The 16,278-nt window shown below is 40.4% G+C and overlaps 1 protein-coding gene across 2 annotated transcripts in view; it reads right to left on the bottom strand.

Annotated features, from left to right (window-relative positions):
* The window catches only part of LOC123370686 (mitochondrial intermediate peptidase), a 117,327-nt gene that overhangs the window by 65,619 nt on the left and 35,430 nt on the right, over nt 1–16,278 (bottom strand). For both annotated transcript variants that reach the window (XM_045017408.1, XM_045017400.1), the window contains exons 11-13: nt 4,873–5,026; nt 3,759–3,836; nt 2,279–2,483 (exon numbers count right to left, since the gene is read on the bottom strand). In XM_045017408.1, coding sequence (XP_044873343.1) covers nt 2,279–2,483; nt 3,759–3,836; nt 4,873–5,026 — 437 coding nt within the window. The remainder of the gene's footprint in view (nt 1–2,278; nt 2,484–3,758; nt 3,837–4,872; nt 5,027–16,278) is intronic.

Here is a 16,278-nt window from a genome sequence, read left to right as displayed (position 1 = left end):
AAAAGCACAACCCCCAAATCCTCTCTCTCTTCCCTGATCACCTTCACTCTAGCTCTGTGTTATCAGCACTGTACAGCAACACTGAGAGGTACTAGACAAAATGAGACGGCAGTGAACCAAAGCTGTATATACAGCAGCAACATAAATTTGAGTAAGGAATAGCAAGTCCTCAGTTATTTTATTTCCTACCTGACCCCAATGTTAAGCTATCTCCTTCCCTGAAGAAACAACCTCTTTAAGCAAATATCACTTCCAACCTCAAATTTCGCTGCATGTGTATTAGGGCATGTCTAAACTGCAGTAAAAAACCATGGAACTGAGTCACAGGGCCCAGGTCAAGCTCATGGGGCTTGGTCTGTGGGGCTAAAAATTGCAGTGCAGATATTTGGGCTCAGGCTAGAGCCACATGACTAGGGAAGGAGGTCTCAGAGCCTGGGCTCGAGACTGAGTGGGAACATCTACACTGCAACTTTTAGCCCCACAAGCTCAAGTCAGCTGACACAGCCACTTAAAATAACTTTCTGAACTGTTTGCAAATATTAAATGCAGTATATGATGTGCCAACCAGTCTGGACAAAACCAGGACTCCGACCTGTTTGCCAAAGATGAGAGCAGGGCCACACAGCTGGCCAGCTGCCATCCAGTACACTGATGTTGAGTGCCATGGTTTGAAAAGGACTGACAATGAAAAAGGAGCTCTTTTTTTTTCTTATATGCACTATCCTCCCCTTTTGTGAATGTCTGGTGATATGTGACTTGGTAGGCAGTGTGTTCATTCACGTTCATTTATTTGTGATAAGACGACATACTAAATTCCACGCTGATAAATTACCAATTTGTTTTGTTTACCAACTAACAAAATGTACAGCCTGGCTTTGGAATTTCCATATTGCAAATGTATTCTTTTTTTAAAAAATCACTTTTGATGCAATTTTTTTCACAATAAGTTTTCTAAATCATTTACAACCCAGGATCATCATATTTTTATGTTGGGTGCAAGCTGAGCTCAATTTACTTTCAATCAACCCATTATTCTATTACTACAAGCAGAACTGGTTGAGAGGGGAGCTTGCAGGGCACTGGGTAACACCACTAGAAAGCATCAAAGGGACAGCAAGAAAGAGTTTGTTGGATTCCTTAGCAGGAAAGGGGACCAATTTCACTTTTTGTAATTGGGACTCTGAAAATCAAACTAATATCGGGAGGCTGTAGGAATTCTCACAGCATCCCAGAGGGAGTGGTAAGTAGACTTACAACAAACTGATATGAAAAAGGAAAAAGAAAATTTGAGGTCAAGGATTACTCTAAATTTCTGTCCTTCAGAGCAGAGTTAAAGTTTCAATTAAGGAAAGTGATAGCTGAATCAAACATAGAACAGTCCTTGTCTTAACTCTGAAGGAAAAGCTCCTTTCATCCTTGTTCATGATCCTATCCCAAGGACTGAGCATGCTGCTTTTCAATCTCCAATCTTGCCAGCCAAGCAGCCAGGCATCTGAATTGTGATACTTTGTATGATGCTGCAATATACTTCCAGGTTGCACTTCAAGAGTAAGTTATACTTTTCCTATGTGCTAACAGAGTCAAGACAGTAAACAGAGATCATAAATTGAATCAACAGGTGTAGAGGGTTAATTGGAAATGTGACTTTTCACAGGCTTGTCACTGAAACCTGCACTATGATATAAAGATCTGTAATACCCTAATAAAATTTAAAAGATTATACAATATTTTGGAAGATTAAGAAATACATAGAATCATAGAATATCAGGGTTGGAAGGGACCTCAGGAGGTCATCTAGTTCAACCCCCTGCTCAAAGCAGGACCAGTCCCCAACTAAATCATCCCAGCCAGGGCTTTGTCAAGCCTGACCTTAAAAACCTCTAAGGAAGAAGATTCCACCACCTCCCTAGGTAACCCATTCCAGTGCTTCACCACCCTACTAGTGAAAAAGTTTTTCCTAATATCCAACCTAAATCTAAACCTCCCCCACTGCAACATTACTCCTTGTTCTGTCATCTGGTACCACTGAGAACAGTCTAGAGCCCTCCTCTTTGGAACCCACTCAAACCCTGCAGACAAAATTACTCCATAGCTGCTCACTTAATTTTAAAATGCAGTTTGAAGAACTAAACTAAACGAAACTACCTACCTCACTACTGGCTTACCAGGTTCAAGACACCACAGTTATTTAAATACATACTCCCTACTTCAGGAAATTAATAAGTGCAAATTATTCATTCAAACATTTAACAAAAAATCACTATTCCTGATGTCTTACCAGTGACATGTTGGTACCGAGTTCGTCCCAGCATGGAATGCATAGCATGTCCCATTTCATGGAACAGATTCTCCATCATGCCAGGGGTTAGTAATGTGGGTGAACTCCTAGTCGAATGGGGCAGACTCAGCATAAGAACAACAACAGGGAGCTGGTATTCTCCATCTTCCCTTAATCTGCCTCCACGAATTGTAAAGTGACAGTCCTTTGAAGATAAAATAACCACTCAGAAAAAGCCATGCTATACAGATAATGTTGTCACATTAACAGTATTAAATAAATGCTGCATGTCTTAACAGTAAGAGTCCTATTCTGCTCTGTGACACCAATGCAATCCCATTAACTTCAATAGAGTTGCTTCAATGTAACATAGCAAAATTTGAGCCAGTCTTTATTATACTTTCCCATCTCTGTTTGCTATTTTTTACTTGAGATTATAATAATGTTAAAAGATTCTTTTATTTCATAAAGATAAAAACAAAATATTGCAATAGCTTTAACGTCTTGAACAAAATTTTATTTTCTAAAAGCAGCATGTTTAAGTTTAAACCATCTAAGGAGTAAATATCCAAAAGGTTAAAATTCCCATCTTTCCCAAAAAGACTTAGTTTATTGTCACATCAGAACTTCGCTGACCTACAAATACTATAGGTCATATACAGTCTCTCTCCCCATTAATTGGCAGAGTTTTAACAGCAAGCTCTATCGTGAGGAGACATCTTATTAAGACATCATTCTTTTATAAAATATATCGCAGAACGTTACAAAGTGTTAGCAAAAATAACTAAAACCAAACCACACTTGACAAAATAAATAATAATGCTGTTTCACAGTGTGTGTTTGCTTATTCACATATTCATAAAATTCAGGCATTTGCAAAACATTTCTCAGTCATTAATGCCAATTAATGAGGTTCTGTTGTATTTTGTTTTGTAGTTTATAGACTGGCACCACGGTGGTAGTCAGCATGTCTAAAAATTGTAGACAGCTTCATCCATTTAACGTGAGGTTTAAGAAATGATCCAGCTGACATTCTGGACTTTTTCCTTGGAACAAAGTGCATTTGATTTCAGATATTGGTTGTTCATAAGCAGCAGGTAGATAATAAGAAGGCACTAACTCTCAAAAAACTGCTTATTTTAGGATTTTCATAGTGCCTGTCAGTGTAGTATCTAAGGATTCAACATATGTGGGGCTTATTAAAAGGAAGTTACTGGCAAAAATAAAAAGTTTAAAGGAAGTTGAACAATCAGTGTTATTATATATACTTTGGAATTAAGTATTCCTAGAATCTAAATACATTATAGACTTTTCTAGAATGACGTTTGGCCTTACAGGTGGTCTTGATATGTGTGAATTTATCTGAGTGCTAGTTTAAGTCCAAATGTATGTTGCTGGACTTATATTAATAGTAAATGACCCTAATACTGTAGTCCTTACTCAAGCAAAACCACCAGTGAAGTCAGTCCGCAGTTGTTACCTGATGTGGTTTGTCAGCTCGTTGGAAGAAGTCACAGTAGATGTACCCCAGCAAGCCCTCATTTTCATGGACAACTGCCTGGAAAAGAAATAAATATATAATTTCCAAAGTAAAAGTTCTGCTGAGCTGGGAAGGTGAGAAAATATCACTCTCAGATATATTCAAACGAAAAGGTTTATACTGCATATATTTTGCAGCACATTATAATTTTACATAAAAAATAATATAGGAATAATTTATTCTACTGCAGTTGAAATATTGATGTACAAATATTTCAAAGCTAATTCAAACTGCACAAATTTCTGCAGTATATACAAACTGATCACTCTCACACACCACAATAAAAATAACCACCCCATCTTTTACCATCAGATGGCAAGTTAACTACTCCAGGGCTGCAGAACATAAATTAAGTACAGCAGGAGTTGATTTACCAAGGAGACAGATATGAGAGGGTAGCCAGAACTGGTAGATTTACCACTGAGGATTTGAGGAGCAGCAGTCCTCACTGGAGGCTGAGTTTGGAAGTGGAAGGGAGGGAAGGAGGGAGGATGCCCACTGGAGAATACGGGAAGGGAGCGGAAGGACAAAAGAACTGAGCAAAATGGCAAATAGAGAGCAGTCCACGTCTGCTACTTCTATCCTACAGAACAAGCCAGAAATAGGAAGGCTTGAGTCAAATAAGAAAATAAATAGGAAAGAAGGGAAGAGTAAAAGCCCTACACAGTAAGAATGCACGTTTGTAGCTGCATGAGTTAACAACCATGTACATTATTTCAGGTTTAATTCAGAAAATACAATTCTCTCTCTGTTTCTCTCTACAGAGAGACCCAGCCATTCTGACTCTGGCATCTTTCACTTGGGGAGAGATTTTTCAAGACATTTAGGCACCTACAGATGCATATAGGCATTGTCACAAGTGACTAGTCACTTACCATTGGCTTCAACTGGAGATAAATGCCCTACGCAATTTTGAAAATCCCAATAGATGCCTATCTGCATCCTTTGGCATCTAAATACCTTTGAAAACCTGTTCCTTGTCTCTTAAGAGACCACATGAGCAGCTCTACCATACACTTTTGTGTTTAGGACTGTTAGGAATTAGAATTCTCACCAGTTTGCGAACATCTTCACACCAGAGCTCTCCTTTCTCAGTTTGCTCTGCATAGAGAGAGATTCCTAGGAGTTGGTTGAACAAGAAGTTCAGACCTTCCATACATGCTCCAAGAGAGAAAAATGGACAGTACAAACTGGGCTCAATGTTATACCTAAGAAAACAAACAAAAAAAGAGTCAAAATATTTGTTGAGCTTTATAATCGGAGGTGCAAAATATGGTCTTGATTTACTTATTATAGGCATTTTATGGTGCTCATCTTCTGTATCCCAGTATCTTACAACTACAAATGAATTAAACCTCACAACAGCCTTGTTGAGAATAAATAACCTAATTTTTCAAATAGGGAAAGTGAGGCAGTGGTTAAGGCACAACATTTCAAAAGCATCCACTAGTTTAAGTCTTTAATTTTGAGTACCCAACTTGACACATGAAGGACATGATTTTCATAGGTGCTGAGCAGCCCTAGCTCAAACTGATTTGAACTAAACAGCTTGTCTATCATGAACAAATGTTGCCAGAGGAGTAGCAAGATATTGTAGCACCCATTATAGAGATAACACAGAAGACACAACAAAATGCCAAAACTGCAAAAAAGTTGTAAGAGTGGATGAAAGTGACTTAGAGACCTAAGCAACCTAGTGCTCAGAATCCCTAATAATCAGTCCCTACATGTTGCAAACTGGGCACCAAAAACTGACGAATCCAAAATTAGTGAACACTTTAGAAAGTTAGGGCTTAAGTGACCTGCCCAAGGTCACAGTCTGTGGTAAAACTGAGAACAGAATGACTAGTGCCTGATTCTTGCGTGGCCCTTAACAACAAAAACATCCCTGCTTCCTGGATTTGCATACAAATTGCCAACAATCGATACACACTAGCCAAGGGAGCAGCTGCCCTTACATCTGCCATTTCTTCCAGGGCTCCAGAGTACTGAATGACTGCACTCTTAGTGTGGCTTTTACTTTAGAAGATCATTGCTCCTTCCATCTTATATCCTTTTCCTCTTTCATGTCATTTTTTTTATTTCTCCCTGACCAATCAGTAGTCACTGAAGTCTAAATTTGCATCAGGGAGACTACAACAGCTGAACACCAAACATTTAGAACCCTGCTATTTTAAAGCCTGTGATCAAAAGGCTTAACTATAGCTAAGCTGTGAAAGAGTCAGTTACTCTTCATCCAAACTGCTCACCCCTCCTTCCTCCTCACCCCCAACATACACAAAAGACAGTGCCTTAGAACTAAACATACTTTGACACCGTCTTTTGGAGTCATGTTGCTTATAACTGCAGTTACAATTCACTACCCAACTTCAGTAGGCTGTGGTGCACAGCAGGACAGGATTAGCGCTCTAAGCCACTACACCCGTTCTTTTAAGCATTTCAATGTGGGTTTGTTTTTTTCCCCACCATCTTTTATATTATCCCTATAATGCACTCCAGCAGTATTTTGCTACCACCATGGCAACATTTGTTGAAGCCAGTGGAGATGTTTAGTTTCAAGACTTCACATATTTGCACACTCCACCCTGGTTTTATTTCTGGCTTCTTGCATGTGTATCATTCTGATTTTAAACTATAACAGAACACAGAAAAAAAAACCCCAAGAACTCTGAAAGGGTATTGTACTGGTCATTACTTCCCCCAATACAGGCAGCACCATTTAAACTCACCCCACTTATTTAAGCAGCTGCACTCTGGGGTGTGACCCAGCAAAAAAAAAAAAAAAGAGAGAGACACACTTTCCTCCTTTATCATTGATAAGTCTCCAAAGAGCAAAACATATGCTTCCAGCCTAAAAGGCATAATTTTAGATTAAAGAAAATAAAAAGACAGAATACAAGTCTCCATGAGAGCTCTCTGTGTGTGCGTGCGTCTTCCGTAACAGCACACACAGCAACTGTGAGAACAAAATGGCTGCTGTCTCTGCATGCAGGTACACTTCATAGTAGTGTAAACTACAGTACATAGACTGCATCTATGCTAGTGTTTTTCAGCCCTGTAATTCCTAACAGGTGCAGCTCCAGCAGTAGTAGCACTGTTGGAAACTGTAGTAGAAAAAACTCAGACTCGAGAGTTTTTACCGTGTTGTCTAACCCAGCTCAGAAAGTTAGGACGGACGGATACCGTCAGGGCCGGCTCTAGGTTTTTTGCCGCCCCAAGCAAAAAACATTTTGTCTGTCCCTCATCCCAGCCTGGGCTCCCCCCCCCCGCACCCCTCTGCTGCCCCAGCCCTGGGCTTTTTCCCCCCACCCACACCCCCTGCCGCCCCAGCCCTGGGCTCCCCCTTTCCCCCTCCACCAGCGCCCCACACACACACCTCCTGCCGCCCCAGCCCTGGGCTCTCCCCCCCCCCACCTGCACCCTCCTTCCGCCGCACCCCTGGGTCACTGGTAACTCGCTCCCAAGGCGGGTCATTCAGCAGGAATTTTAGATGTGCACAGAACACAGACAGGATTGGTTCCCATATGGTTACAGAGCTGCAGTAAAGTGGAACAATTTTCAGCTTGTGTGATTGGAGGATATCTGGATGCATATTATAAGACTGTCCTACATAAATGAGGAAAAGTTGAGGTGCCTTTATTATTCTTTTGTTCCACTCTTTCTTTCTATGGGGAATTTGCCAATGCAATATCACTGTCTTCCTTTTAAACAAACAAACAAAAAAAGGCAATGGCTGTTGAAAATATCAATTCCAGTCCTAATAACCACTGGGAAGCATTTCTTGCTCAATTTTATCCTACTTTTTCTACAGCAAGTTACAGTGGATCAGTATATTTGATTTGGGAGAAATGAAGTAACACCTGCCCAAATTGAGCTTGAGCACTCCTGAATTTTGAGGTGTTCAAATCTGGAAGGCAGGTGCTGGGGGGGGGGGGGGTAGGAGGGGAGGCTGTGGGCTCCGTGGGGGAGCTGTGTGGAGCCAGACACGCTGGTCTGATGGCACGGTAAGGGGGCTGGGGGGTTGGAGAAGGGGTAGGGAGTTCCGGGGGCAGGCAGGGGGGGCAATCAAGGGACAGGGAGCAGGGGAGGGGTTGGATGGGGTGGAGGTTCAGGGGGGCAGTCAGGGGCAGGGAGAAGGGGGGGTTAGATGGGTCAGGAGTTCGGGGGGCAGTCAGGGGGGGCAGTCAAGGGACAAGGAGCAGGGGAGGGGTTGGATGGGGTGGAGGTTCGGGGGGGCAGTCAGGGGCAGGGAGGTTTAGATGGGTCAGGAGTTCGGGGGGCAGTCAGGGGACAGGCAGTGGTTGGATAGGCTTGCGAGTCACAGGGGTTTGTCAGGGGTCGGGTAGGGGGTGGGGTCCTAGGGGGGGGAAGTTGGGGACAAGGAGAAGGGAGGCTTAGTTAGGGGCAGGGGTCCCGGGAGGGGGCGATCAGGGGACAAGGAGCAGCGGCGCTTAGATAGGGGGTGGGGTCCTGGGGGGCAGTTAGGGGCAGGGGTCCCGGGAGGGGGTGATCAGGGGACAGGGAGTGTGTGGGGGGTTGGATGGGTTGGGGTTTCTGTGGGGGGCAGACAGAGGGAGTGGATGGTGGCACTGGCAGGATGGGGCTTCCCTCCCCGTGGAGTGTCCTGTTTTTTTAATGTTAAAATATGGTATCCCTACCTTTCACAATGCAACTCTCCACTCACAGCACACGCTGCAGCATGAGGTCCCCCCCCCTTCCTTTCCAGTTGGTAGTGGCCAAGGGAATGCTGGGAAATGTAGTTCTTTCCCTGCTCCAGGGCTGGCTCTATAGGCAGGGAGCTAACCAAGGAACTACAGGTCCGAGAGCCCCCTGTTGGTTCTGCCGCCCCTGCAAATGGGCTGCCCCAAGCAGGTGCTTGCTTTGCTGGTGCCTAGAGCCGCCCCTGGATACTGTGCAAACTTCTCAAAAACCTCTGCCAAAGCATGTTAGTCTTACTACACCACTCTCTCTGGAGTTGATCCCAGTACTGACCTGAGCATAAACAGCAAATTGTGTTTTAATGGTTCTTTTAAGAAATATGTGGAAAGACTTAGTAATTATTGTGAAAGCTTCCTGTCTTTATACACATTGTTTTGATATCTGATTTTGTCAGTCTACATAGCTATTAGAAGATCAAATTTTTAAGAGCTGAATTTCTCTTTTGTATTATACTCATGCCTGTAGCACATGATTTATCACCCATCAAGAGAAAGTTGAAGACAACAATGTAAAGTAAGGATTTTTCAGGAAGTATACAATTCTTATAATTATGGATATTATAATAATGTATTCCAAAAGAAATTAAGAATGGAATAAGAGACAAGGCTGTTCTGTTTTTCGGTCTGATAATATTTCAGTTCAATTGGTGCCCATTTTGAAAGAACAGCGTGAAGAATTTTCAAATAGGACAAATTTGGAAAGAGTCTGAATCTTAGATACAAACATTATGATTTTTTGTATTTGATTCAAATGAAAGTACTGGAAGTACATGGAGGAACAATACAGTGAGAGTTACATTATAAATATCTTTCTGAAGCAAACCTTCTAAATATAAAAAATAAAGTCAATATTTGTGGTATTGGATTTCATATATCTATGTAGAGATCAGAATCGCACCGTACTTTCTAAAGAGATGATGCAAGACCTGATGATAAGAACATGTGGATTTATTGCCAGGCACATTATTTCAACCGAAACCCAATGGAAATGTTATATTAGCATGTGTTTTAAAATATGTTTGCTTGAAAAAGGCACAAGCAAATCATAATATTTTACATTCATATAATACCTTTTAGCAAAGAAGCCCAAAGTGCTGCACAAAAGTGGGTATAAATCTCTGTGTTCCAGAAGATGTAGGCAGTTTTCCTCTCTCTATTTTTAGTGGTGGGGAGGGAAGAACTACTGGAGTGCATGGATTGTAGAGGAGGAGAGTATATGTTGACCCATTGCCCCCAGTTTAGGGGACCCTGAGGCAAAAGCTGCCTCCATGACTACCCCCATGCTGAGATGGAGGGGAGGGGAGGAGAGCAGCTGGAACCACACAGCTTGCCTTTACATACTCTGAGTTACACAAGCATCATCTGATTTGGGAGGCGAGCAGATAGTGTTGTAGTGAGGCAGACCGAATGGAAAGGAGACAGACTGGGTCAACAGAAGTCAATAAGCTGGCTGGGCCTGCGGACAATGTAGAGGAAGAGGGGTGCAAGTGGACTGTACTTTTTTTTTTTTTTAAAGGAGTTTGGCTAACAAGACATGTACCTTTCACATTTTGTTTATATCTTGTTTGTCTAATTAGATTGTAAGCTCCTGGGACAAGGATTATCTCTAACTATAGATCTTCAGCAATCATGCAGAACTAGATAGACACGCCAAAAGCCTACAGCCTCTTTACAACAGCTCCTCTCTTCACTCACTGTATTATGCGGAGCACAGGTACAGGCATTCACTGGGAAGGATACCATCCAAGCCTAATTATAAATGCCTTTATAGGAAGATTCAGTTCTGACAATGCCTCAGATTTGTTATGTGATCTTGGCCTAGTCACACAACTTCTCCATTGTTAATATTTAATCAGGATCAGGTCTTCATCATGCTGTGGAAACACAAATGCCAAGTTGTGTCTATTTAAACACGAGCCCTGAGTAGGGGACATATATTGGGGAGATTGTGTCTAAGGCATGCATAGTTTCTCCTGATGTTACCATTTGCTTATCTGTCCCCCCATATGCAATCTGCTAGACCTGTTAGACGGTTAAAATTCTCATCATGGTATGCTGGTCTCATTCTGAGGCATTGTCAGCAATGAATCTGCCTATAAAGGCAGTTATAATTAAGCTTGGAAGGATTGCATTTTTAAATCGGTAAATATTTATTTCATTGTACACAAAACCAACAAAAATATTTCCAGGAAGGCAAAGTAAGATAAATGCTGCCTGAGAATGTATTAGAATTGGTTTTGGTTTATTCTTTGTTTAACATTTCACAGGAATTTTTCAGTGTTTATTACAAAAATTAAAAAACTGGAGTGCCAAAAACTAGCTTAACAGTTTTCCAGGTAAATATCAGGGTTAATATTGGGGGATAGGAAGAAAAGTAACAGAGAAAAGTAAGAGTACTAAAAGTAAAAGCAGTTTAATGCTATGGTTTATTTCATGGATGGTCTAAGTTTATTTGGTCCTCCCTCAGCATGAGCTGAACTAGATGACCTCTCAAGGTCCCTTCCAGCCCTACATTTTTATGGTTTTAAGAACTGTATATTAATAGTATGTACACACACACACACACACACACACACACTTCTTCCACTACACTGCCTTTACTTTAACAATCTTTCATTTACACTTATATTAATTATTAATGTAAACACATCTATCTAATGTAATGTATTGGATATCCTTAATGTAATCAGTATTTTCATGTACTTTAATGGTCCAAAATTTGAGTGAAAAAAATTCTTTAAAAAAAAAAGAACCACTGTTTTTGTAAAATCTGGGAATTTTCAGTTAAAAAAAAAATCAGTAAAAAATGAAGGCTAAGGGCCTTAAGTATAAGGTAAGGCTGGGTTTCTCCATCTGTAAAGGGCCACTGCTAACTGGAAATTTAGTCAATTTTAAAAAAATAATTAAAAAATAGTTTCAAATAGTAACTTTGCCTTCAAGTGCCTCTGGTAATGTTTGTGGTGTTAAAATATAGGGAAAAATGTGATTGTAAGATGTTTGTCTTACTTGTTGCTGTGTAAAAACCCAACAAACTGAGGGTAAAACTACCTACCTAGCTACATGGGAGAAACCGTGAAAATGACTATGCACAAAGTGCTGTCAAATACATGAAGTAAATCAACAATGCTTTTTCATCTCCTTTAACCTTTCAATTAGTTACCTTAGGTAAAAAAAATTCAGACACCAGTATGATTTTAAGGTAATGATGCCCCTTAAATTATCCTGTTGGGCCTGTAGGAATAGAAGCATGTACGGTACATACAACAGGATACACTTCTGAAATCCTGTAATACAGTGATGCAATAGAGTAAATAATTAACTTAGTTTCCTTGCTTTCATTATCCATCTTTTAGCAAATTCCCCAAACTCTGCCCCCCCGATTGTTTTCTAAAGTCAAGGAATTTGCATGTTGTATCAAAATCCATGCCAAAAAACCTGAACTATTTTAATAATGCACTTAATGGCAGAAGATGTGTGCAGAGATTTTCAACAAGAAGTCACAATACACTTCCAAAGAAAGCAGAAATACCAAATACAACAGCTTCTTTGATGTGAAATCCTGCTTTATATTAAAAGATGAACTATAGGAGAAATCTAGACATCTTAAAGTATGTGGCTCAGCACTATTTTTAAAATCTCATGCATTTAACTGATTTAAGAAAATGAACTGACACAATGGGGTGGGGTTATACTTCAAGAACAGTATACATCAAACAAAAAGGCAGTGTTGCTATAAAGAACAAGGATGGAGTGTTTCATTATAAATAATTATTTCTAAGCTTGTATGACTTCACTGAGTCTAAATAAAATGCAAGCTTCTAAAACGGCTTTCATTTAACCTGTTCATTTGGAAAGAAACTAAGACTGTTTTGTGCACCATGACTTTCATCTACTCCATTCAAAATGCTTTTGATAAACTTGGACATTAAAGAATGATGATGTTTACTCAAATATCACTAAGGACTAAACATTAAGACCTGTAAATTACAAATTAGCTGCTTGGGAAGGCTTGTTATTGGCAGGTATTAACTGTAACATCTGAAAGATCTGGACATTTTCTCATTTTTCACAAGGCTCTTTTTCCCCCATTATAATCAATAAAATACAGAAATATGTTACTAGCTTTAATATGACAAAAATCTAGGGCTGATTTTTGCTCCCAAACATTAAAAGAAAGTTGGAAACAACTTAAGTACAAGATAAAAGGGAGAGGAGCCCATGGGGTTAACTAGAAGAGAGATGAAAACAAGGAAAAGCCCCTTCCAATGATCATTATCTGTCATTAAACTCTGACATTTATACCTTTACCTGAAGGGAGAGAATTCATAGAGTTGGTGATTTTGGGGAGGTTGGTTGGGTTTTTTTACACAGTGTGCTTCCCCACAAGTTGTCAACTATTTTATGTTCCCTTTCATTTTTCCGTTAATTGTACCTTCAGGGTATTTTGTTAATTCAGATAATTGAGCCCTATAACCAAACTAATTCACTTACAATGTAAGATTGTTCAGAACTGATGAAAGACAACTTTAAAAACAGATCAGTATAAAGAGATCATTCTGATGTTTGCTGTGGCTCTGCTTTTTGACCCATTTACCATGTAAGTTATCACTTGATTGCCAAAAGGCAAATTTACAGTTTTTTATAAATCTGGTTAATCTGGTTAACGTGGTATGTAACATATACTATGCTTTGCTGATATTACCTTAATTCCTTTAGCTCTTATGAATACAAGGTATCAGACCAAGGAGATACTCAGCAGTAACTGAAACCAAATTATAGCTAACAAAATATTTGTAAGTCAGGTCACATTACTGATATACAGTGGAGTTGCATCTTACGTGGGGGTTAGGTTCTAAAGATAGCGCATAAGGTAAAAATCACGTATAGTCAAAATTACCCCTGAAAATCCTTTAAATCGCCCATAAAGTACAGTATATATGGTTCTGTGTACAGTAATATGTATAAATGTATAATGTATACAGTAATGTACAGTATACAATAAAGAGTATATATGCAAAATATAATTTTACAGTACTGTATTTTTAATTATATAAAAGAGAGAGAAAGAGAGAGACGGAAGAATGAAAGAATAAAAAAGGAAAACAAACTCACCATTCATCCTGGATATTCTTGCTAGTCTACGACGATGATGGCACTATTGGGGGGTTGTCAGGGCTTGATGTCAATTCAGGAGACCATGGGTCAGGCTCATCTGCTGCTGGTTGTTTTTTCTTGAAAAACATGGTGATAGGCAATTGTTGCTGCTGTCTGTTGAGCTGCTCAAACATTTCTTGATGCGGTCTCAAATCATCTGTAATACGACGTGTGATTTTGAGGCTTCGTTCCATAGAGGGATTGTATTCAGAAATTAAATCATTCAAGTGTTTCGCTCCTTGGAACACTTGAGCAAATTTATGAAGATTCCAACTTGCTGGCTCTTCCTGTTCATCGTCATCATCTTCGTCTCCTGTAGATGATTTTATCACTTCCTCTAACTCTTCATTAGTCAATGTTTCTCTAAGGCTCTCAATTAATTCTTCAATTTCTTCCTCAAGGATGTCGACGAAGCCATCACCACCCACTTGCCTGACCTCCTGAACAATGCGTTTCACTTCTTTGTCAATGTCGGGAAACCCTTAGAATCATTCACACATTCTTTCCAAAGGTTTCGCCAACATGCATTGACTGTTTCAGGCTTGATTGCATCCATTGCCTGTTTAATATAAGTGATGCAATCGGCAATGTTGAAGGACTTCCAACACTCCATCACATTAAGATTGGGATCAGCATCTATAGCGCTACATATCCGTGAGAATGTAAGCCTCGTGTATGTGGCCTTGAAACAGCGAATCAAGCCTTGGTCGAGAGTTTGGAGGATGGAGGTGGTATTGGGGGGGAGAAAGATGACTTCAACATCGTTATATGCAAACCGGAGTGCCTCAGGATGGCCAGGAGCATTGTCTACAATCAGCAACACTTTAAAGTCAAGTCCTTTCACTTCGAGGTACCGCTTGACCTACGGAATGAAACATTTGTGGAACCAATCCAGAAACAATACTGCCGTCACCCAAGCCTTTTTATTTGATTGCCAGAACACAGGCAGGAGATTTCTGTTCTTGCCTTTTAGGGCACGGGGATTTGCAGCCCTATAGAGCAAGCCCGGCTTTATTAAATGCCCAGCTGCATTGCCACAAAACAACACAGTCACACAGTCTTTAGCTGCTTTGAAGCCAGGGGCTTGTCTCTCTGATTTTGAAATGTAAGTGTGGTTGGGCATTTTTTTCCAGAAGAGCCTAGTCTTGTCAGCATTAAAAACTTGTTCCAGGAGATAGGCCTGTTCTTCTATGATTTTCTTTAATTGTTCGGGATAGGCTTTTGCTGCCTCTTCATCAGCAGATACAGCTTCACCAGTAGTCTGCATGTTTTTGAGGTTGAAGCGGTTCCTAAACCTGTTAAGCCAACCTTGGCTGGCTTTGAATTCCTTCTCATCAGAAGGCTGTCCCTCTTCGGCAGGTTTGAACAGCGCGTAGCGCCTAAGAGTCTTTTCTCGCAACGTGTTGCAATTGATAGGCACACATTTATGCTTCATGTCTTCCAGCCATAAGTGTAATGCCTTTTCAGTCTTCACTAAAGGCTTATCATGCACCTGGCTCGTCACCTTAGCAGTTATTGGAGTCCTTGATGCCACAGCTTGACAAATTTCTCTCTCTCGAATCTTGATGGCACGGATACTAGATTCGTTGCAGCCATATTTACGCGCCACGTTGGAGACCGACATACCGTCTCTCAATAAGTCCAATGCAGCCAGTTTTTCCTCCAGCATTGGAACAGATCACTGTTTCTTTGGTTAAGCACCAGATGAAGTAGTTGGCTTGTGTTTAGGGGCCATGTTATGTGAAAAATACGTATTTTTAAACACTAGAATCACACTCAGCATGGCGAGATGCTCACACTATGAGAGGCACACAGGAACTGAGACCGACTGAGCGAACAGCAGATTCACATCTCCCATCTCATGCTCACTCCTGGGCATATGCTCATTGCATGCGTATAGTTGAATTTGCGTAAGTTAAATGCGCGTATAATGCGACTCCACTGTACTTCAAAACATTTATACAACCAACTAACAGCACATCATACAGTAAGCAACTGAATAACAAGCCTGAATATATTTTCTTATCCCTTCACTTAGCTAGATAAAGTCACAATATGCATGTTTAATGGAAACTCCTGATCCTGCCTGGAAAATACACAGTACTTTTTTTTAAAAAATAAATAAATTAACTGTCAGGATTTTCTCTAACATGCCACATCCACTAATCTAGATACTGACAAGTTGGGTGCTTTACTTCAATGCACAGAGGCAGATAATGAGATTTCAGTCATATTCTTGAACACGGTCTACTCAAGACAGGTGCTCAGATCTAGCAGTGATGGATGCAGTACAAATGCCTAAACAGTTATGGAACGTTCTGTCTCTGTGAGGTGGTAACCTTGCAGAACTGTGACTTCCTGTTTCTTTTTAAACCTTATGTTACTCTTGAATTTTAGGTTTCTAGCTAAACAGAAGTGAGAGTTTTACCACATTTTCCTTCACCTGGGGTGGGGGTCAATATGTTTTTTAGGGTATATTTAAAAGCAATCTCTCTAAAACGGCTGATTCTCTTCAGCATGGGAGCACTCTCCCCAGGCTACCCAAACCAGAAATGGTAAAAAAAAAAAAGAAAAAAGGAGAAACATCT

The sequence above is a fragment of the Mauremys mutica genome, chromosome 1 (assembly GCF_020497125.1).
Source record: "Mauremys mutica isolate MM-2020 ecotype Southern chromosome 1, ASM2049712v1, whole genome shotgun sequence".
Lineage (NCBI taxonomy): Eukaryota > Metazoa > Chordata > Testudines > Geoemydidae > Mauremys > Mauremys mutica.
Note: the sequence above shows the minus strand (reverse complement) of the source record. Positions and strands in the feature narration are given on the sequence as shown.